The sequence below is a fragment of the Raphanus sativus genome, chromosome 5 (genome assembly GCF_000801105.2).
Source record: "Raphanus sativus cultivar WK10039 chromosome 5, ASM80110v3, whole genome shotgun sequence".
Taxonomy (NCBI): Eukaryota; Viridiplantae; Streptophyta; class Magnoliopsida; order Brassicales; family Brassicaceae; genus Raphanus; species Raphanus sativus.
Genome location: NC_079515.1, coordinates 25,209,516 through 25,230,982, shown reverse-complemented (window position 1 = coordinate 25,230,982; position 21,467 = coordinate 25,209,516). Strand labels below are relative to the sequence as shown.

Sequence of the window (21,467 nt, the reverse complement as noted above, 5' to 3'; positions counted from 1 at the left end):
CACTAAAAATATGAACCAAATGTGGACCCCCAAATTAAAAGATTGTTTGATTTTTCTTTTTCATGGATAAGATTCAACAAAACATAAAGAGATGTTTCATTCAGGAGACCACAAAAAGATGAAAATTTTATGGCATTGCGACATTCGTTGGATGATGTTCTTGTGTAATGTCATCCAAACAAAGCAAAATTTAAACGTAGGTATCGATCAGAGACTTCCTCATCTCGTCGACAATGGAGCTGGGCTGGGCTTCCCTTAGCTTGAAGATGCTGTCAATAACAGAGAGCTCTGTTGCGGTTGTGTCTGACCCGCAGAAAGCAGTCCAGTCATTAACCGTCATACCAGCGCCTATGACTTCACTACCACGGTTCACGGTTCCTGCAACTAGAGGGACTTGAAGAAGTGTTGATAGTTCGTCCAAGTCTTCCACTGAGGTGTGAGGATGGACCTATTTTAAAAAAGACAAGCAATTTGTCAAATACAGAGTTGAGTTACGAATGCTAAACCAGTCCATTGGTGTTCAAAAGGGATGTTCTCTTACAATTCCACCTCTGTTGGACAAGGCACAGTAACTGCCCACAAGAATGTTGCCTGCAATTGTCTGACGGAAAACTTCAACACCGAGAACATCTGCTATTATCTCCTCAGTTTCCTGTCAAAACCAACACAAGAACCAGGTCTCAAAACTAACTGGCATAAGTACTACAACAACTCCATTGATATGCCATACAGCAGATATGTATTGCCAAGCAGATTCACAAGAGTAATTCAGTTCAGCTAGGACATAAATCTCTTACCTTGTCAAGATCGGTGTGAGCAAGAGCAACATGGTCATTGCAGGCAATGCAGTTTCCAAGAGCAGACAGACGTTCCTCGATTCTCTGGACAACAACTGAATCAGGTAGACTGTTCCTCAAGTGCTGAAGCTCTGTCAGAAGGGAGAAAAAATAAACATAAGTAAAAATTCAGTCGATGCAACCATACTAACAAGACTGCTGAAACCAATATAACATTTCTCAACAGAACAAAAGACTTGCATATAATACAACGTTCCAGATTCCTAAGACAATAAACTCTTCACCAAAAGAAAATTTTAGACATAACAAGCAACTCATCAACTTAAACAGGGAAGAGAAAGCAAATGTTTCAGCCAAGTTGCATAAAAGACAATTCAGAAAAAAATCTCTCAATATATGTTAACATGGTCATTGTTTTATCAGGAATATAAAGGGCAGTTCTAAATTGTGCTAAGAAAGGGAGTGGTGTCAACGAGATATACCTTGGTCAGTAGTTGTATGAGGCACAAGAAGGCCATTCTTGTTTCCTATATACATACACCCAAGTAAGAGGAAAAAAAAAAACATCAAGAAGATTAGAAAAAAGTAAAGGTGAAGAGAGGAAGCTAACCAGCACAGAGACGACCAATGATTCGTGTTCCACCAATAGAGGTCTTAACGATAGGGATAACATCAGCTAACTCCGACTCAAAAGCACTGTTTCAAACATAAAATAATTTTTAAAAAACTGGCATGTAGAGAGCTACAGAAGAAGAGGTAGGTGTGGAAGTAAAGGAAGGAAGAGATACCTGTAGAAGTTCTCAGAGCCTCCAATAGCGACTAAGCAATAGGCGTTGGTGAGTTTTGAAAAGACACCAACTTCACAGTTGTTCTCAAACTGAAGACCTGCCAATATTTTACTACCCCCAATTAAAGCCAGTAAAACACACACAATTAGTAGAAGCAGGACTTTGTAGCAAAACTTACGAGTGGCCATTGAGGAAGAGAAAGCTACGAACTTTGCTAACTTACACCTGTGTATAAACAAAAGTAAAGGTGAAAATCTTTAAGAAAACGAAACGGGAATGTTGCAGCGACGAAATTAGGGTTTCTGCGTCACAGAGAATCAACTTAACGCAAACGATTCTATAACTTATTAGGGTTTCCAAGATCCTAACTAAATACGGCGATTTTGCAATCTGCTTACAAAATTAGGTTTTACAAATCCGAAGAAACTTACGAGAAATGAATCGAGGAGGAGACAGAGACACAAAGCGGCGAAGGAAGGAGGAGGAGGTTGTGTCCTAATTTAAAGGGAGCGCTTCAATTATTAATCAAGAAAATTATATTAAAATCATTTTTTTTCCGAAGTAAAATCTGACCACTAATTTGAACAAATTAACTTTTGACTTACAAAAAATAATACATTTTGAAACTTTAGTAGTGAAGTCAGTTTTTGGTTAAAATTTGATTTGGATGAATAGAATTACTATTACTAGTGTAATAAATGACAGAGGTAACTAAAGGATGTATATGGTAATGAGAATATGAGTGTAATAAAAACTTCAGTTTTTATAATTTCACTTGTTCGGGCCATTTTGCCAAACCATCATTATATTTTTGGGTTTTGCTATTACTTGAGGTCTCGACTCTTGGGCCAAAATATTTGATATTTATTGAAGATTTTGAAGTGTTAAAGCCCATTGACAAAAATAAGGTTTAAGCCATTGCTACTGAGGAAAGAAAAAAGCTAAAAGCCCATATCTATTTGTAATTGTGCAACAATACAAATTTTCAAAATTTAGATTACATTAAAAATGAAATTTTGTTAATATTTTAGTTTTTAAATTTTCTTACAACTATTTCAATATTAATAAATCTGATTTAATTAAAAATAAAATTAAGATAAAATAAATTTTATTTATTTAATAAAGGAAATTTCAATTTTACTATGAATTTTGTGGCAATTTTTAAATTTATTTTTAAAATATAATAATTTTCATAACTACTTAAAATTTGGTGATATAAAATTAAACGGACTCTCAAATATCATTTTTCAAAGAAAAAACTCATAAATTATTGATAGAAGTTTATTAATCTAAACGTATACCCTAAATACTAATCCTTTACAATAATGACTAAACACTGAATTCAAATGTTATGATATTTTTAATTGGGTAAGTTTTTGAAAAACGGTAGTCGACTTAAGGTATATTAAGAAATTTAGCCGTTTTAAATTATATTTAAGAATAAATATGTATATATTAAAAATTATATATAAGATAGATTTTTATATTTATTTTTGGTTAAATTATATTAAGTCAACTTGTATAAAAAATTGATATAGAACTGTACAATCATCAAAAAGTAAAACTAAATAGTATTTTTTAAATTTATAGATATATAAAGGAAATAATGATATTACGATTTTAAATTTATATTTTTATAAAATTGTAGAAAATATTGAAAATATTTACTAGTAATAAAAATTGTACAACTACAAAGACATAAATAAATAATATTTCAAAATTTGTAAAATATTTTTAAATTTTTATTATTATATTATTTAATGTCATATTTGAATAAGTTTATTTTAATGATAATGTATAAATCATTGTCTTATTCTACAAAAAATTACGAAAAGGTAAATCAATATTACATATAATTTTTGTATCATATTTAATCGTAAACCATGTAACCATCAAATTACTATAACTAAGACCATCATTATCGGGACTTCTTAACAAAGTTCTTAGTAATAATAGGACCAAGAATAAATCAAAATGTGTAATTAGCTGAAGGACGTCCTTAGCTAAGGGCATCTGCATCGACAGGACTTTTAAAAGTCCTTAAATTTATTTTTTTTCTTTTTTTTTTTTTCTGTCAAGCGAGAGAGAGAGAAAGAGAGAGGGAGAGAGAGAGAAAATATAGGACGTTTCTTATTCCAGGACAAATGAAAAAAGTGTAGAACTTTTAACATGGGACCCACGCCCGAATGACATAAGGACGGAGTGTAGGACGAACCGATGCATATGCTCTTAGAAGTTTTCTTAGACGTCCTTAAGGACACGTGTTGCCCATTCACGTCTCTTTCTCTCTCTCCAGAAATCAACTCTGCCTCTCTCCTCGACGATCTCTCCTTGGCTCTGCTCATCCTCTCCATGAATTCCTCCAAAGCTTGCTTCTTCCACTCTCTTCTTCGACCCATCATCTAGCTTCCCCAGTCCTCCTATGGCGTCTTCTCAGAACGTAAGCTTCTCTTCCTCTGATTATATCTGAATCTGTCAATTAATTCTGTCAATTGATCAAAGCAATTTCTGTCAATTGATCAAAGCAATCACTTATCTGTCAATTGATTCTGTTTTGTTTTTTTTGTTTAATTTCTTGTGGGTTTTTAAAATATGACAATCGATGTTGATGTTATCGAAATCTCCTCCCGTTTTTAGTTTCTTTAGGTGATGTTTTTGTTGATTTCCAAAATCATTGGTTTATGCACAAGGATTAGTTGAAACGTTATTTTTCAATCCCATGATGATGTTGATGATGATAATTACCCGTTGAATGATTGTATAATTTTTGTGGTAAAAAGAGTATTAAGATATGGATTCTACAAAGAGTTGGTTTCAGAAGCGTCAGATGCGTGGAGGATCCAAATATAACGGTGGCTCAGGTGGTTGTGGTGGTAGTAATGGCTCTTTGATATTTAAACAGGCAAAGCTTGCTAGAGCAGAAGCTGGCAGATGCTGATGTTTCTGAAGAAGATCAAAACAATCTTCTCAAGTTTCTGGAGAAGAAGGAGATAGTGTACATACGCCTTCAACGCCATAAGCTAGGCGTTGCTGATTTCGATTTGCTTACCATGATTGGTAAAGGTGCTTTTGGGGAGGTAATTGTAAATGCATCTATATTTTCTTCACTCCCTTCCGCCTTCTTGGAAACGTGCATTATGTTTGTTTGTTAGAGTTTGTAGAGAAAAGACTACAGGTCAAGTTTATGCAATGAAAAAGCTCAAGAAGGCTGAGATGCTTCGCAGAGGCCAGGTGATTGTGACTTCCCTACCTAATACTGCTAACTTTATGTGTGTGAGCTCCATTTTTATGTGACCTCATTTCTTGTTCAAGGTTGAGCATGTGAGATCAGAGAGGAACTTACTTGCAGAAGTTGACAATAACTACTTCAAGGGTTGGTCTTGGTTTGCTTCGTCCTGAGATGCTTATCCATAAGAGGGCTTGACTCTACATCTTGGATAATCAATCTCGACTCTGCATCTTGTTCTGAGGCTAAGGGGAGGTAATGGCTTTGTTTCCTTTTTTTTTTTAATTTGTAATTTTTTTTTACTTTGTAATTTACTCTTATTTATGTTTTCAATATTAATGTTAAACTTCTATTTTATATATTTTATTTACAAGTTTTCATTTATATCTCATTACACATTTAAATAAATATTTAATTTACTAAGATACATAACAAGTCTTACCAATAATCTGAAAAAATTAAAAAATCCTTAAACTTTATCCTTATCTTAAAAAAACTAATAAAATATCCTAAGAACTTAATTTTTGTCCCACTGATGAGATTGCTCTAATAGGACTAACCTTTCTTTTTTTGCAGAGAGAGAAGGGAGAGTGATTCTCTAACCCTTTTTCCTCTTCGAAGCTTTCTTACGATAACATAAACTTTTTGTGAATCATAGTCTTTCCAATTAATATTGTCGTATGCGGAAAATCATTCGCAAGTGAAGGAACCCTAATAAGATGTTGTCAGACTACATACAAGACGATGATGTCGGCCAGTCTGCTGAATTCATATATATCAAAAACTAAAGTGTAGTGTTGATGGAACGCGACACGAATTGACCCCACGAATGAACATTAAGGTAATGACAATGTTAAGTTTCGCAAATGCTAGTACATAAATAATCGTTCGTTTTCTTTTCTTTAGCGCGTCGGCTGAATTATGTTGCATGATCCAAAGAAGAACATACGTGCTGGACTACGACACTACCCCTCTCCGACCTTTTTTTTTTTTTTTAACAGAGATGTTCCGCACCTGTAGATACGTAGACACTTCCGTAGCTTTCCGCAACTCATAGACCCGTAGTCACTTCCGTAGCTTTCCGTAATTCTTAGGTCCATAATTACCCCTTGTCCGGACCAGCCATCAATAATACCCATTACTCAAGGGCTCAACACCAACACCGTGCTTAAATTTAAACTTGGAGAGGGTATAAAACATTCCGTGACCATATAAGATATTCGAACCCCAATTTTTATCGGCGTTGGAACTGCCTTAAGACCACTAGTCCACTACTCCGTGGTTACCCCTCTCCGACCTCTAATTATATAAATTTAATTTTGCATAGATAATTATAAAATGTTAGAAATAGAAAAAAATATGCATATTATTTCACTACAAAAAAAACATGTTTATAACAACGAAAAGTTACAAAAATATTCTCCTCATAAATCTATGCGTAACTTACAATGACTTTTAAGCCCTTTTTCAAACAAAAAAAAACTTACAATGACTTTTAGAGGAATTTAACTTCGTTGTAAAATTACAAGGAAATTAGAGGGGGTACTATTTAACAACAACTCCCACATATAATATAAGGGGCATATTTTTTCTGCTTAAGTACGACATAATTGTTTTTTTAGAAATAGTACGACATAATTGTTGTTTTCGTTTATACTGTTTTTCTATCTAAACCGTTTGAAACATTATAGGGGTCGCGGGTCACCACAGAAATGCCTTTATCGATTTCGTTCAGTGCATATTCTTGTTTCTTTTCTTCTGAAACAGCATATTCTTGTTATTAGTTTGGTTGCTAGCTAACAAAAAAAAATCGTAGCAGATTTGGAGATCACCAATTACAGTGATCACTACGTTGTGGTAGAGGTGATAAGAGGTTGGAGTCATTGTGGAGAGAAATTGAAGCTTGGAAAAACGTACGTTTTGATAATTGACTACATGACAATTGTTTTTTTTTTTTTTGAGAAAGGGCTTCACAGAAACAATTGTTATACAAACCATATATTTGATGTCTTCTTTTTATGTTATTTTTATTCCTAGTATACTAGCAAAATCCTTGTGGGTGATCTTAGTTTTCCATGCGAGATCATTTGAGCTACAACAATCATCATAGAGGAAGGACATGTGTTGCATATATTTTCGCATGTGTCTATAACATATCTCTTCAAATACACATGTCTAAAATAACATAAAAATGTGTACTGGTACACTACTACACGTAAAATCATTACTACCGTCACTGATATACTAGCTGGAGATGGTCAGTTCGTATGAACTCACGAAGTTACTAAGACATTTTACTATATTAAGCAAATGTTAAGTATACATATATGTCTCCACCGTGTGCATGTGGTGTCACAAATTCACAACAGTGATGGATTTAGGACTAAAGACGTAATCTGTAATAGTTCCGGGTTCTATTCCAAGTGTGCAAAACTGCATGCGTGAGGGACTCCGGACACTTGATCCCTTGAGTTAAACCCCATGTCCCCAACTGTTTAACTTAACTATTCATCTCACTACCACTTGATTAAGACTGTTACAGTTTTTCTAAATTATCGAAACGAATGATTGTTATGATTTATTATAACTTTTATTTCCCGTGAAGAATGATCTAAAGTGTCACATTCGATACCATGTCAAGATCACTTGAGTTTTGGACCTGAACGATAACAAAATCATAGAATTATGATAAAGAAACGTTGTGGCGCCGCGTATGGATTGGATTAAGAAATTGTTTTATGAGATATTGCCAAGTAAAGCTGCTTTGCTGTCCTCTCTTTGTGTTGTTCACGTTCACGGTGCTCTCTCAGCCGCCAGATTTTATATTACCTATAATACCCCCACCACACGAGAGCTGATCCACTGCGCCACATCCCATCTCATCCACCCTGCACGACCACCACGTCATCAATCAGGATCTGGATGTGGGAACCCTCTGAAGCTCTTACTCATCACGTGGCGCCATGTGGTTGGGAATTTAGCTAAACAAAACATGAGTGATGGTTGCAGAGACCAACGTTTTATGTAAAAAAAAATTTCAGAAACCGCAATTTCAGGAAAAAAAGACAAAATAGATATTAAACTATTATAAGTTTACAATATGACATATATTTTTGTTACAAATAAAAAAAAACCATGGAATACGTTCTTGGGTTCGATCCACCGTGGAAAAGATGTTTTACGCCAAAATAATATTAACGCCAGCCGGATCCCGAATCTGTGAAGATTGTGGCCTTGGTCCAGAATCTCCAGATAAAAAAGAATCAGAAAAAATAATATGTAAAATGATGATATAATTATTTACAATGAATCTCAAAGAATTTGTTCACAAATTGCTATCATATTTGCAATTTACATCAAAGAAATTGTACGATTAGCGTAGAGAACTAAAACTATTTACGACCAAAGATTTATCAAATAAATAACCACAACAAATATGTGACACATATAGGTATATACAGTATTACTAAATAAAACTACAGTATGATATTTGTTTTTATTAATGAGTAATCTGAAAAAAATTGCATGGTGGTTATGGATCCACAACAAACTAATCATTATCAAATTTTAATTCTACTGGAAAACCAAATAATACTATCAAAAGTTTGGAATCAATGAAGAATTTGACTAAAAAATGGGTTTCAACTTTTCTAAAACTTTGGGTACCATAACTCAATTAAATATAAACGAGTACAGTTTTTAGTGAACAACAACCTAATCATAGCACACAATTTCTAATTCAACTGGAAGATACCAAACGATACTCAAAATCACTAATCAAAATTATGGAAACAATAAAGAATTTGACTAAAAAATTGGGTTTTAACTTTTTCTAAAACTTTGTGTACATATACTCAATTTAAAACTAACGAATACAAGTTTTAGTCAACAACAACCTAATCACAGCACACGATTTCTAATTCTACCGAAAGACTAGATGAAGAATTATCTTAACATTTTTACCCATAGAATAGAAACAACGAAGAAATTGACTTTCAATATTAGGTTTTAAAGTTACTATTAAAAAGTTTGGGGTATTATTACATAAAATCTGAGAAATAAGAAGGGTTGGTTGTGCAATTTTTCAGATCCTTCGGTAACGCTCTTATTAAAAGCTTCTCCTCTCTTCCCCAGTTGAGATATCTCTCTCTCATCAGTCATCAACCCCCACATTTCTCTCCTCACGTTCTCCTCGTCTTCTCCTTGTGGTGCTTGTGGTGGTGACTCAGTCCGACCGAGTTGACTTGCTCTCTGTTGTTATTGATTAGGGAAGCTATGGAGGAGGAGATAGATCGTTCCCGCGCTTTCGCCAAGAACGTTAAGCGTATCGTTGTCAAGGTTCCATTTCTTTCTTTTTCTTTTTGATCATTTTGACTTTTGAACTCTTTGCTTTGATGTTTGTTAATGGCGGCGGAGAAATCTGTGGAAATGTGGAAAAAATATTAACAAATTTGTTCCCTTTTTTAATATAAAAATTGAATCTTTTTTTTTTCCTAAATCAGCAAAAGAAAAAAAAAATCTTTATTAGAGTTTGAATTGTGGGACAGGTTGGGACAGCAGTTGTTACTGGGAAAGGTGGAAGATTGGCTCTTGGCCGCTTAGGTGCCATCTGCGAGCAGGTTTCCTTTTTTTCTTTTTCTCTTTAATTTTTGAATTTATCATCAGTTGAGTAAGCTCTGTTTCTTGATGGACTTTTTGTTGTTGTATACAATGGTGGCAGCTTGCTGAATTAAACTCGGATGGTTTTGAGGTCATTTTGGTGTCTTCTGGTGCGGTTGGTCTAGGTCGTCAAAGGCTTAGATACAGACAACTTGTCAACAGCAGGTTTTTTCATGCCTTTCAATCAAATTGAGGAGTATCAGGGGGCATTGGGAGTAATAACGTGTATGCCTTTTTTTTGTTTCGTTTTCTTCAGCTTTGCAGACCTTCAGAAGCCTCAAACTGAACTTGATGGGAAGGCTTGTGCTGGTGTTGGACAGAGCAGTCTCATGGCTTACTATGAGACTATGTTTGACCAGGTTGGTCATCCCCACTTTCCTTTTTTCTTTTTAAATTATTGCTAGTCTCATTTCATATACTTATTATGTGTGGTTTCCTTGTCATTTTTATATGGTAGATGGATGTGACGGTGGCTCAAATGCTGGTGACTGATAGCAGTTTTAGAGATAAGGATTTCAGGAAGCAACTTAGCGAGACAGTCAAAGCGATGCTTAAAATGAGAGTTATTCCTGTTTTCAACGAGAATGATGCTATCAGCACTCGAAAAGCCCCTTATAAGGTTTGTTGACTACCTTTTCTTTCTTTCTTAGCTTCTTCTAAACCAACCCCTTTATAAGCTTTACCTTACCTATGCAGGATTCTACTGGTATATTTTGGGATAATGACAGCTTAGCTGCTCTACTGGCGCTTGAGCTGAAAGCTGATCTTTTGATTCTTCTCAGTGACGTTGAGGGTCTTTACACCGGTCCTCCAAGCGATCCTAACTCAAAGTTAATCCACACTTACGTCAAAGAAAAACACCAGGAGGAGATCACGTTTGGCGAGAAATCCAGATTAGGACGAGGTGGTATGACTGCAAAAGTCAAAGCTGCTGTTAATGCAGCTTATGGTGGCATTCCTGTTATCATAACCAGGTAAAAAGGTCCTTCTTACCCCTTGTACAATGTCTTCTCTGAATATCAGAATCTAGAAGGTGATCAATAAGCTGACTCTTTTTGGTTGCTATTTTTTGTCTTTGAAAGTGGGTTTGCAGCTGAGAATATAGCTAAAGTTCTTAAAGGACTTCGTGTTGGTACCTTGTTCCACCAAGATGCTCATCTGTGGGCTCGTGTCGTAGATACTACTTCTCGTGACATGGCAGTTGCTGCAAGGGAAAGTTCTAGAAAGCTTCAGGTAATGTTAGGGGCTTTGATGCAAGTGTACTCTCGTATTGTTTCTCTTTTTTTGGCAGGTGTACTTAAACATGTCTGCAATTTTCTTACAGGCTTTATCTTCAGAAGATAGGAAAAACATTCTACTTGATATAGCCAACGCACTCGAAGCAAATGAGAAAGTAATTAAAGCTGAGAATGATTTAGATGTTGCTGCAGCGCAAGAAGCTGGATATGAAGAGTCTTTGGTAGCTCGCTTAGTTATGAAGCCTGCGAAGGTAAGAAGATATTATTCACAATTATTTTTATCGTCTTCCTGTGGTCTATTTATTTCTAACTCTTATATTGTTTTTGTTTTTGTGCTTGATAGATCTCGAGCCTTGCAGCTTCCATTCGCCAGCTAGCTGAAATGGAAGATCCAATTGGCCGTGTTCTAAAGAAAACTGAGGTAATAATCATCATAATGCTGTAAAAACTTCCTCCTATTTATAATGTAAAAATAAATTTGCCTAATTGCTTATGTAACAGGTTGCAGATGGTCTTATTCTAGAGAAGACCTCATCACCATTAGGTGTTCTTCTGATTGTTTTTGAATCCCGTCCTGATGCACTTGTTCAGGTATGTCACTAGTCATTCTCCTTTATGTTCTGAAAATGTAAATTCTGATCCATACTCTATAAATGAATCGAACAGATAGCTTCACTTGCAATCAGGAGTGGAAATGGTCTTTTACTGAAGGGTGGAAAAGAAGCTCGTCGATCAAATGCTATCTTACACAAGGTTACATCGATCTCTATTGTAGTCATCATCTTGGTTCCGAAAAATATATTTGGCTAATTTTGTGAAATTCAACTATAGGTGATCACTGATGCAATTCCGAAGACTGTTGGAGGTAAACTCATAGGACTTGTGACTTCGAGAGATGAGATTCCTGATTTGCTCAAGGTATGTAGATATATATGAATGGCAACTCACAAGAAGTGATTAGCTCTTTTTAAAAACTAGAACCCACCATTTACATTTCTGCTACAGCTTGATGATGTTATTGATCTGGTGATCCCAAGAGGTAGCAACAAGCTTGTTTCTCAGATTAAAAACTCAACGAAAATCCCAGTGCTAGGGCATGCAGGTACGTTTACAATTTCAGTTCCATTAAATTCATAGATTGTCCCTAGAGAGATTACTACTTACTTTTCTCGGTGTTTCCAGATGGTATCTGCCATGTGTATGTTGACAAGTCTTGTAAAGTGGACATGGCAAAGCGTGTAGTTTCAGATGCAAAGTTAGACTATCCAGCAGCCTGTAACGCCATGGTTAGAGTCTATTACCTTTTTTTCTATAATGTTCAATTATGCATGTAGTGACTTTGTTTTCAGTTCACTTAGTACGTCTTGTCTCACTTCATCTTCTCTGTTAATCTTGTCCTAACAGGAAACCCTTCTTGTACATAAGGATCTAGAGCAGAATGGTGTGCTCAACGAGCTTATATATGCCCTGCAAGCCAATGGTAAGAATTGTAGTTTGTGATTAAGTCATAAAGTGTGTGTGTTCAAGCCATTCAACCGTTTTCTTTTATTCCTTAGGTCTATTATATGATAGAACTATATGAGTGTTTCAAGTATAATTTGTTGACTAGCTTCGTTAGAGACTTGTTTATTTAAACTGTGAAGTGTACACATCAAAATGGCAGGTGTCACTTTGTATGGTGGGCCAAAAGCAAGTGGTAAACTGAACATTCCGGAGACAAAATCATTTCATCACGAGTACAGTTCCAAGGCATGCACCGTTGAAATTGTAGAAGATGTACATGGTGCTATAGATCATATTCACCAACATGGGAGGTAAAATTTATTTGCTGAATCCAACTTATAACATCATAAACTCTTCAAAGGGCCTACCTCTCTGTACTCCGTATTTTTTGCATGTGCTGTTTAAAAAAAAGTGTGGTCACTTACTTTTTTGTCTTGTATTGTCTTGTGAGAGCAGTGCACACACGGATTGCATAGTGACAGAAGATAAAGAAGTCGCAGAGATATTCCTCCGCCAAGTGGACAGGTAATATATTAACCAACGTAACTTCAGCATTTTGTGGTGTTGAATTTTTACAGTCCATATAATATTTGTGGTTGAATATTTTGGAAACTAAATTCATAATATTTTGACGACAGTGCTGCTGTTTTCCACAATGCAAGCACAAGATTCTGTGATGGTTTTCGATTTGGACTTGGTGCTGAGGTAAGAAAGCCGTATAAACCCAAATGAATTAAGAGAAATGTTATTGAATGAATTGGCTAATGTGGAGCTTGTTCTTATGTATAGGTGGGAATAAGCACAAGCAGGATCCATGCCCGTGGTCCAGTTGGAGTAGAAGGATTATTGACAACGAGATGGTACTATTCAATTTCTTTTTCCTTTCCTCTGTTCATTGACTTGTTAAAGACATCTGTGAGGTTTTGAATTGGTTGTGGTGTTGAATGATCAGGATAATGAGAGGAAAAGGACAAGTGGTGGATGGAGACAATGGAGTCGTTTACACCCATAAGGACCTTCCTGTCTTAAAAGGGACAAAGGCAGTGCAGAACGGGCATTAGTTCTATGCTAATGTCATGAAATATTTTACTCTTTTCTTATGATTGAAGTTTTTTTTTTTTTAACTTTTGTTTACTAGGATTGATATAGTGTTGTGGATTTGCAATAATATAAGAAGGGTCCCTCTACCTTGGTGGTCTTTTGATAATAGTAAAGTGTGTATTAGTTTCTCAACTCGTTAATAAGCCAATGTAACATTTCTATTTCTATCATTTTCCATGAAAAAGATGCTAAACTCTAAGCTAAGTCCACTCTTCTTGGTCACAGTGATACCAAAGTGGAATGCTTCTACAATAATCTCCTCTCAATTGTACTCTGTAGTCAATGTCAGAGAAAGATCTTATTTAACTCTCCATAACATTTTGTTTATGTTCATTAATTTGTGCTTCAAGGGCTTAGGGTTTGGTTTTTGAATTGACGTACGGTTCTTTTAATTTAACAACTGTATATATTATAATAAAGAAACTGAAATGTTGTTTAAAATCTTGGTTTACACGCGGAAGCATATGTTTGTTCTATGTGACACGGATCAACAAGACAACCATAATGAAGACACAGAGCATGGCCAAGATCAATAGCCACTGGAAGCAGCTTGTCTTTGAACTCTCTGAATATATCTTTGACGCCCTTACATTTGCGTGTCCCGTGCTAGCTAAGCTCTGCTCAATGGCCTCCTCCGTAGAGTCGAGTATCTTTAGTTGATGAATCCCACATCAAAAAATAAAGAAAGGTGTTTAAGACCAGTGAAGCCAAGAAAACCAATATATGACAATGAAAGGGAAGAAAGGTTAGCATTCTAACCTTCTCTGTATTTTCCACAGATTGGCTTATCATCAGACTACGCTCCTTGAGTTGTCTCGCAAGTCCCACCATTTCATCAGTGAGATCCTCCTGAAGCTTTCTGTCATCAAAATGGAGACATTGATTCAACCCAAGTTTAAGAGAATACAAGCTTTACACATGGCTATAAAAGTTACGCAGATGAGTTCCTAGTTTTTCTCAGCAGTGAGTTGTAAGAAAGTACCTGTGTTTATCAATGTGTTCTTTAGCTGCAGTGTCTAGTTTTACTGCCTTTGAAGGACCAGAATCAACACTTTGCTCCTTGGAGCTTGTAGACCTGTATCTCACAGTCAAGGAAGCTGGTAAGAAGAAAAAAAAAGAAAATTACAAGTTGAGAAGCAAGTGATTCAAACTTACACGATTCTTCTTCTGAGCTGTGGAGAAGAGGGGCTTCGAGGCTCGTCTTCAGTTTTAGGAGAGCTTCCGCTGGTAGAAGAATCGTTTGGATAAGTTTCATCAGATATCTCTGTTTCAGGCTGTAAATTTGGGGGAAAAGTTCAATAATTTGGTATTAGTAACACCTTCGAAATCTTGTAACTTTGAATGCGTTCTACGAGAAGATGACATAAAAGGGTAAAAATATGGATTCCTGAAACTAAATCCATGGGGAAGTAAACAGGAAGGCAATGTAGCTAGGAATCATATAAATGAAGCGAAAAAAGAAAGTCTGAAACTAGTTGCAGGTGACTTACGACTTGAGCAGCTATTTTGGAAGCAACAGCATCAATCTTTTCATAGTACTCATTCACCTTAGCCTTCGTAACTCTGAAAAAAAAAAAGAGTTCGTAATGGAAAAAAAACAACAAACTCAGGAAACTAAACCAATTTTCCACATATCAATTGAGAACATTTCATAAAAACTTTAAGCCAACGCCAAGCAATTCAATCCAGTCTCTAAACCCCTTGAGATTCTCTCTAGAAAGATACTATATCTCTCTACTTGTATCTCACAACATTCAAATTCCAACAAATTTTTGTAAAAATGGCATTGGTGAAAATCAAACCTGGGAAGACCGTCAGGGGTCTTCTCTTCAGAGAGCTGTTCCAATTGTTCCCTCAGTGTAGCTACATACTAAATTACATCTTCTTCATTAGCTTCTTCTACGACGACGAGTTTACAAATTAAATAAAAAAGATCGAAAAGAGAGAGAGAGAGACGAACATGCATAAGCTTGGATTGATTTTGCTGATTAGGAGCAGCGGAAAGCAACCTCCGCAAATTGATCTCTGTTTTGCTCATTCCCATCATCACTCTTATCTATCTATCTGCACACATTCATTCGCATCCAACCAAATCAATCAAAACAGTCACTCGAATCGGATCCAATGATCTGATTCCCGCGAAATTGAGACAAAAGGAGGAGACCTTTGTTCAGAAGATCGGAGAAGAAAGGATTTTTATGAATGTTTCGATCGAGTAAAGCGTCTTAACTTAACATATATTCCGGTTATTGGCTTTTTAAGTTTCGTCTGATAAGCCAAACCAATCGACTAAACCAAAAGACAACAACTTTTTTTCTTTCTTTTTGGTCAACAGAGAACAACAAGCTGTCGTATAAAATACCTTTTCTAGGAAGATGAGGTGAGAACAAAGAAAAAAGAAAGAACACGAGTGCTGGCGGGCTAATGAAAGGCCTGACATCTTTAACACTCTTAATTACACTAAGCCTGTAATAATATAATTTTTCGGCCTGAGTGATGACTGAGTCACTGAGATTTAGGCATGGACTGATAGCCCAAAACCGAACCCAAACTAATTTGAAAAAGCATAAACCTGAAACCAAGTTCACGTATATTAAAAAAACAATCAATTTTTTCAATTAAACTTATTATTTATATTTATTATACAGTTTTCAATAACTATAAACCAATAATATTTAGTCAATTCAATTTTTCAATTAATGTCTTAAAAGTACCCAAAAATACCTTAAAAATATAGAAAATCTATCATTATGGAACAAAACTAAAGTCCAAAAAATCCTATTTTCAGAAACCGAGGTAGTACATTTGAGTGAATTCTTATTTAATTATTGGTTTAAGTTACATTCTCCTAATTCAAGTACAAAATTACTTGAATCAGGAACCAATTTTTCTCTATGATTGGATTGGAGGTGAAAAAAACTTTAGTTATTAGCACAAGTTTAAAACAAAGGAACTTCACTTGAAAACTAAAAAAATGTTTGAAAAATCAAACTAGTCAGAAGAAACACATCATTGCATTGTATATAATATGCTACTCGTGTATGTACAGATACTATGGAACTCAGAACTTTGCTCTAAACCCTAACAAAATTGAGGATGTGTGTGTGTTTTGTTGTTGTGTGGGCACATTCAGAGAGAGGACTGGCCTAGAAGCAGAGTATGCCACCAACCACACGCAATGTTTTTGGGGACGCAATCTTTTATTCTAACCTCTGAAGGTGCATTCCTATCAATCACATCTCCTAGTCCCAACTGTTTCAGACAACAACAGACCACTCTGTTTCAATAAGTAGCACATGTATAGAAATTGAAACAAAAAACAACAGTTTGCTTTTTTTTTACCTGACCATACTTGTTCCATCCCCAGCAAAATACTTTCCCTTCATCTGCAACCAAACAAAAACGCAGAGCATTTCTTAGTGCTAAGAGGAATGTCTTTCTCAGCTAAAAGGCTTATTAACTTGGTTATCATAAAATGAATACCTGCGATTACAGCGGTGTGACGAGCGCCGCATGAGATGGTTTTGACGTTCACGTTTTCCAGATTTGGAGCCTCCAATAGTTTAGGAAGAGTCTGAAACAACAAACGGCTTTCACGTTTAAAAACAAGGTCTTCTTCACACAATCAATCAAAGCTAGTGGAAACTAGAGCTGAGGGAAACAATGTAGTTGAAGACTAATAATTACCTCAGCTTGATCACAACCAGTACCTAACTGACCAAATTGGTTTCCACCAAAGGAATACACATCACCATCAGATGAAACGCAGACTGTGTGCCATAGACCTGCAGCCACTCCTTCTATCCGGATTCCCAACAGGGAGGATACGCATGTAGGACTTAGTTCATCATCCGTGCTCCCTTGACCACACTTCACAGAGCAAAACAAAAAACAGTATATTCAGTTACTTCCACAGACACACATAACAAAATGAAATGCAGAGCCTAGCTGCAGAAGTCAAGCAAGAGAGATTGTCCGGTAATCGTTCCCAGCCTTATCTTCAGTGCAGAGTGGCATTTTTCTAACTAATTGAATTATCAAACCCAAATCTTGTACTAATCAATGTTTTCTTAGTTTTATATCTTTCTTAACAAGCTTTCCTTAACTTCTAGTTGCGAAAGTCATATAGGCACAATACAAGTTGAAAGCAAGAATCTCAACTTATTCAAAAATTTAAGCGTAATATGTTTAGTACAGAAAGCTAAGGATCTGTCGTGGTCACCTGTCCATAAAGCCCCCAACCAAAGGTAAGGAGCGCTCCAGTATCTGTACACAAAAGATTAGTTACAACTCATTCGTATTTTGGGCAGGATAGTTATTGTTAACATATGTCAATCTTTTACAGGCTTAAGGGTCACGAACTCTCGGGTCTCTTCATATCTTATGAAGGACTCCAAGAAGCCTCGCAACAAGTGAACCTTTTACCAAGGCATAGTGCAGAGAGGAGATCAAATATCAAAATCCTGGTTACACATAGTAAGAACAATACCTGTGATCACAGCACTGTGTCGCCCTCCACATGCAATTCTTTTTACATAACTTCCAAGAACACGGCCGCATTGTACTTCTGAACTCATGGACGAGCTGCCTTGTCCATAAGAAGAAGGCTCAATGCATGGAATAGGATGAGGAGAGGAGACAAGGCGTACACGGGAGCCCGATCCAAGCTGTCCTTCTCCTCCATAACCCCAACCCCACACCTGTCCAATATCTGAACTTACACAGAAAGATCAGCATACATCAAGCATACATAGGCAGCACACCAGAAGCTCTTACAGCTTATTGAAGATACTGTCACTGATTGGTAGGAGAAAGCTAGAAAAGCACTTCACCTGATAACGCTAGAGTATGACGTCCACCAGCAGCAACACTGACAATCCTAACTCCCGGAGCCAACGATACAAGACAAGGCAATGCCGTGAGGTCGTTGTTCTCGGACTGTGATGAGTTTTCAGCAGCTTGCTTTGCCGGTGAGATCCTCCTCTTCTTTGTGGACTCCGGTCTACCTCTAACCTCAGTTTGTGAAGACGTTCCACCGCTAGATTTTTTTCCTTGAGAACTGGTGCTCACTGGTAAAAAAAAAAAGAACCATTCATCCTCCATTGTAAAGCTTTCACAATTAAAAGAAAAAAACAACAAAGGCAATGGAGATTTCACCTTGCTCTGCAGAGAAAGATATGTTCATTTCACAGGAATCTCCTTCTACCTTTCCAAACACTCTTCCTGTGGGTATACATTCCTTCCATCCCCATGTATAAACTTCATGGCTCTCTATAATCCAAAACCAATCAAATCAAATTACAAACTCTGTGTAATCAAGCTAATTAAACATCAAGAAAGAACTCCACCTGTAACTGCCACACAATGAGCCCATCCAGCTTCAGCTTTCTCTACACAAACCTCAGGAGGAAGAGGAAACGGCTCCGGAGTCTCCTATAAAAAACATGAACTCAATCAAATTCAAACACTTCAAACAAACAAACAAAAAATTCAAACAACAAACAGAATAAATAGAAGAAAGGTTTAGTGAAAAGCTTTACCCCGTGCTTCCCTGATGTGACATAGCTTTGACCTAGATCATCAGTCGAGCCCCACGTAATCAGCTTCCCAGATTCTGGTTAACACAAACCAAACCAAACCAAATCAAACCAAACCAGATCGAAACCAAGTCAAAGTAATCTAATGATTTCAATTCAACTATTCTTCTAGAATGTGAACTGATGGAGAGAGCGAACCTGAGGTAGCCATTGCGAAACCGCAGCCACCGCCGGAGACATCTTTCCACGAGCTCTCGACACCCGGCGGAATGTTCACCACGGCCGGTGACAGCAGAGGCGAGCGTTGCGGCGAGGCTCCGGGCAAGTAACCCCACATGTACACCATTCTCTGGCTTAGTCCCTCCTCGTCTTCCGCTTTTCCGGCGGCGGCGGTAGCTCCAGTCTCCGATTTTCCGTCGCCATTCATTTAAACTTTTTGAGGAAGAAAGCAGAGAGAGAGAGAGAGAGAGAGAGAAAACGAAGAAAAGGAATTGAGAGTGTTTTTCAGAGGGAGGTTGATGGGGCTTTTTGTGAGAGAGAGATAGAAAAGGCTGTATTTTCGATATAGACCTCTACTATTTCAGACTATTCTAATTTTATCCCTTGTATTTCTTTTGTTCAAAGCTTCACCCTTCCGTCGGTTAAAATGACATTGCAAGTCCCTAACTCCTTTATCAAATATAGCTGATAATGATATATATATTCACCTAGAAACAAATCAAACTATACATGTAAATGGGTTTATTGGCTATCATCTCGTATTTATATACTCGTGTTTCGTTTAAGTATCATTTTTACAATTTTTACACAAATAAAAAAATAACATAAATGTATTTATATAAATTACACATATTTGACCAATTATATTTGAGATATATAAAATTATTTATAAAATCAATGCAGTTTATAATTAGTATTAAGTTAAGAATAAATATAATTTGCATTGGTATTTTGAAATAACATTTTTTGTATTTTTTTAAGAAACAGAAGGAGATAAAGCTATTTACTGATTAGCCTAAATTTTGTTTTCATTAGCAGTAGCATATCATATATGACTAATCATTTTGATTGAACATGGATTGTTATGTTCCATTCGTTAGACTGAAAACCAAAAGATGTAACACTATATCATATATACAATAAAAATTTGAGAAAAATATATATTATCATCTATATAGGCAAATGATTTGGAAAATAAATCATGTTCTAAATATATTAAAACCTTGAAATTTTAAGTTACCAACCAACAAAAGAGATTAGAGGTTAACGCAACATAATCATAAGATCAGACATGGTGATTACTTTTGTTCATGAGTAACAATTAGTTCAAAAGGTAACAATTTTTTATCTTAACTAAAAGTTATCTGTGGTTTCGTGAACATCTTTTTACAAAATCACAAAAAAAATTAAGATAGACAAATGTGACCTTTTGAATTAACTGCTGTGAAATTATTGAGAATTTTTACAAAGCTGTTGGATTTTGGTGGTGAAACATTTGGAATATCTTGAGAAATATGTGAGCCAAGTAAATATTCTCATTTGGAATATTTATTTTGGAAATATGTAAGCCAAGTAAATATCTCTTTTTGAGTATGTGGACAAAAACTTATACTTCAAACACAAATTTACAAAAACGTTTCTTTTATGTTTCTCTATATAGGTTTTCCTTTAGAAAGTGTTTTTAGCCACGACCCTGGTTATACCGACGAATAATGAGCAAGGAAGGAAATGGAGAGTCTATACGTGGATGAAATAACAGGTGCGAATTACGAAAGTAGTAATAAGTTTGGGGTTGTCTAGAAATATTCCAAAAAACGCGGAAACGTATCATTATTTGGAAACCGAGAGTAGCCACGTAGGATAAATCACGTGTGGTGGCCCTATACGTGGCGTAATATGTACCGCTAGTTTTCTGACGAAATGTAAGCCAAGAGTTTGTGAAGAAGTTTCTGGAAGCATAAGAAGTGTAGTTATTGGTCCATAGGTACGTCGGCCAAATTAGCCAGTAGGGACTTGCTTCAATGATTTATAATTACACGTTGCATGCCATGAGACAAAGTGACTCATCTTGTAGGGCACACAAGAACCTGGGCTAGGTATCACTGCTTTTGTCGTGTCATTTTTCTTTTTTCTTTTATCCTATGTCGGTTGCTTTGCTTAGATGAACCAACAATCCTGGGTTCCGTTAGCCACTGCCGGTCCGGCTTCTCTTTTTCTGTATTTTTTTCCGTTTTGCATGTATAGCGGGAGTGCTTTTCCTCCCAATTTTCTCTTCGGTTTTTAGATCTAGTCTTCGGCGGTGCCTCTTATTAGGGGACCGTCCGGCCTCGTCTCTGGGGAGTAGCGGCTTCTTCAGCAGCGGCTCCGCCGGCTCTGACTCCGGAAGGTAGTAGCTTCTTCTGCACCGTCCTTGCCGGCTCTGGTTTTCTCACTGTTCGGAAGGGTACGACTTTGGTACCGCTTCCTTTTTAGTTTTATGGGATCGAATTTTTGGTGTTTTCGCTGTTTGGTTAAGATCTCGGGAGGCCGACACGCTCTCCGACAGGAAGATGTGGGTGTGGAGGTGTTGATCGCCAGCGGTGATTTTGTCTAAACCGGATAAGATCTCGGGACAGTCT

General features: G+C 36.4%; 4 protein-coding genes and 1 long non-coding RNA gene across 9 annotated transcripts; 2 read left to right on the top strand and 3 right to left on the bottom strand.

The window, feature by feature from the left end:
- Window positions 1-34: 34 nt before the first annotated feature.
- LOC108862617 (eukaryotic translation initiation factor 6-2) lies at window positions 35-2,124 on the bottom strand. The gene is made up of 8 exons (XM_018636807.2): window positions 2,017-2,124; window positions 1,764-1,810; window positions 1,586-1,682; window positions 1,408-1,493; window positions 1,280-1,324; window positions 798-928; window positions 542-652; window positions 35-448 (listed from the first exon to the last, which is right to left on the bottom strand). The coding sequence occupies exons 2-8, from the start codon at window positions 1,771-1,773 to the stop codon at window positions 191-193; spliced, it is 738 nt and encodes a 245-aa protein (XP_018492309.1). The 5' UTR covers window positions 1,774-1,810; window positions 2,017-2,124; the 3' UTR covers window positions 35-190.
- A 1,680-nt stretch (window positions 2,125-3,804) lies between these two features.
- On the top strand, window positions 3,805-6,805 carry LOC108860658 (uncharacterized). Of its 5 annotated transcripts, none has more exons than XR_008946475.1 (4): window positions 4,035-4,816; window positions 4,898-5,066; window positions 5,388-5,652; window positions 6,631-6,805. It is a non-coding gene; the product is annotated as an uncharacterized LOC108860658 (long non-coding RNA). The 5 variants fall into 5 exon arrangements; XR_001950726.2 differs by lacking the exon at window positions 6,631-6,805 and adding an exon at window positions 5,718-6,509; XR_008946476.1 differs by lacking the exons at window positions 5,388-5,652; window positions 6,631-6,805 and adding an exon at window positions 3,805-4,025 and having other exon boundaries at window positions 4,366-4,816; window positions 4,898-5,166.
- Window positions 6,806-8,950: 2,145 nt separating this feature from the next.
- LOC108863281 (delta-1-pyrroline-5-carboxylate synthase B) lies at window positions 8,951-13,482 on the top strand. Its single transcript, XM_018637657.2, has 20 exons — window positions 8,951-9,149; window positions 9,359-9,430; window positions 9,532-9,635; window positions 9,727-9,829; window positions 9,928-10,089; window positions 10,167-10,444; window positions 10,553-10,703; window positions 10,795-10,959; window positions 11,052-11,129; window positions 11,210-11,299; window positions 11,375-11,461; window positions 11,540-11,626; window positions 11,714-11,810; window positions 11,891-11,994; window positions 12,113-12,188; window positions 12,372-12,522; window positions 12,668-12,736; window positions 12,850-12,916; window positions 13,001-13,071; window positions 13,164-13,482. The coding sequence occupies exons 1-20, from the start codon at window positions 9,087-9,089 to the stop codon at window positions 13,270-13,272; spliced, it is 2,184 nt and encodes a 727-aa protein (XP_018493159.2). The 5' UTR covers window positions 8,951-9,086; the 3' UTR covers window positions 13,273-13,482.
- Window positions 13,483-13,695: 213 nt separating this feature from the next.
- On the bottom strand, window positions 13,696-15,642 carry LOC108863282 (uncharacterized). The gene is made up of 8 exons (XM_057010919.1): window positions 15,477-15,642; window positions 15,273-15,376; window positions 15,115-15,182; window positions 14,803-14,875; window positions 14,468-14,586; window positions 14,295-14,387; window positions 14,072-14,171; window positions 13,696-13,962 (listed from the first exon to the last, which is right to left on the bottom strand). The coding sequence occupies exons 2-8, from the start codon at window positions 15,357-15,359 to the stop codon at window positions 13,786-13,788; spliced, it is 717 nt and encodes a 238-aa protein (XP_056866899.1). The 5' UTR covers window positions 15,360-15,376; window positions 15,477-15,642; the 3' UTR covers window positions 13,696-13,785.
- Window positions 15,643-16,266: 624 nt separating this feature from the next.
- LOC108857661 (ultraviolet-B receptor UVR8) lies at window positions 16,267-19,336 on the bottom strand. Its single transcript, XM_057010918.1, has 11 exons — window positions 19,048-19,336; window positions 18,853-18,926; window positions 18,661-18,745; window positions 18,470-18,583; window positions 18,145-18,381; window positions 17,802-18,023; window positions 17,535-17,578; window positions 17,000-17,182; window positions 16,796-16,886; window positions 16,655-16,698; window positions 16,267-16,564 (listed from the first exon to the last, which is right to left on the bottom strand). The coding sequence occupies exons 1-11, from the start codon at window positions 19,274-19,276 to the stop codon at window positions 16,442-16,444; spliced, it is 1,446 nt and encodes a 481-aa protein (XP_056866898.1). The 5' UTR covers window positions 19,277-19,336; the 3' UTR covers window positions 16,267-16,441.
- Between the last annotated feature and the right edge of the window lie 2,131 nt (window positions 19,337-21,467).

Bases quoted from the DNA above. Each gene is read 5' to 3' on its own strand.
- LOC108863282 (XM_057010919.1), bottom strand. From the start codon at position 15,359: ATGATGGGAATGAGCAAAACAGAGATCAATTTGCGGAGGTTGCTTTCC. The intron at 14,388-14,467 runs GTAAGTTTGAAT...TGTGAGATACAG, and splicing joins CAGCTCAGAAGAAGAATCGT to GTCTACAAGCTCCAAGGAGC. The intron at 13,963-14,071 runs GTTAGAATGCTA...CATCAACTAAAG, and splicing joins CTGTGGAAAATACAGAGAAG to ATACTCGACTCTACGGAGGA.
- LOC108862617 (XM_018636807.2), bottom strand. The intron at 653-797 runs GTAAGAGATTTA...TGGTTTTGACAG, and splicing joins CTCACACCGATCTTGACAAG to GAAACTGAGGAGATAATAGC. The intron at 449-541 runs GTAAGAGAACAT...TTTTTAAAATAG, and splicing joins TGTCCAACAGAGGTGGAATT to GTCCATCCTCACACCTCAGT.
- LOC108857661 (XM_057010918.1), bottom strand. From the start codon at position 19,276: ATGAATGGCGACGGAAAATCGGAGACTGGAGCTACCGCCGCCGCCGGA. The intron at 18,746-18,852 runs GTAAAGCTTTTC...TGTTTTTTATAG, and splicing joins TCACATCAGGGAAGCACGGG to GAGACTCCGGAGCCGTTTCC. The intron at 18,584-18,660 runs GTGGAGTTCTTT...TTTGGATTATAG, and splicing joins TCATTGTGTGGCAGTTACAG to AGAGCCATGAAGTTTATACA.
- LOC108863281 (XM_018637657.2), top strand. From the start codon at position 9,087: ATGGAGGAGGAGATAGATCGTTCCCGCGCTTTCGCCAAGAACGTTAAG. The intron at 11,995-12,112 runs GTTAGAGTCTAT...TTGTCCTAACAG, and splicing joins CAGCAGCCTGTAACGCCATG to GAAACCCTTCTTGTACATAA. The intron at 12,523-12,667 runs GTAAAATTTATT...TTGTGAGAGCAG, and splicing joins CATATTCACCAACATGGGAG to TGCACACACGGATTGCATAG.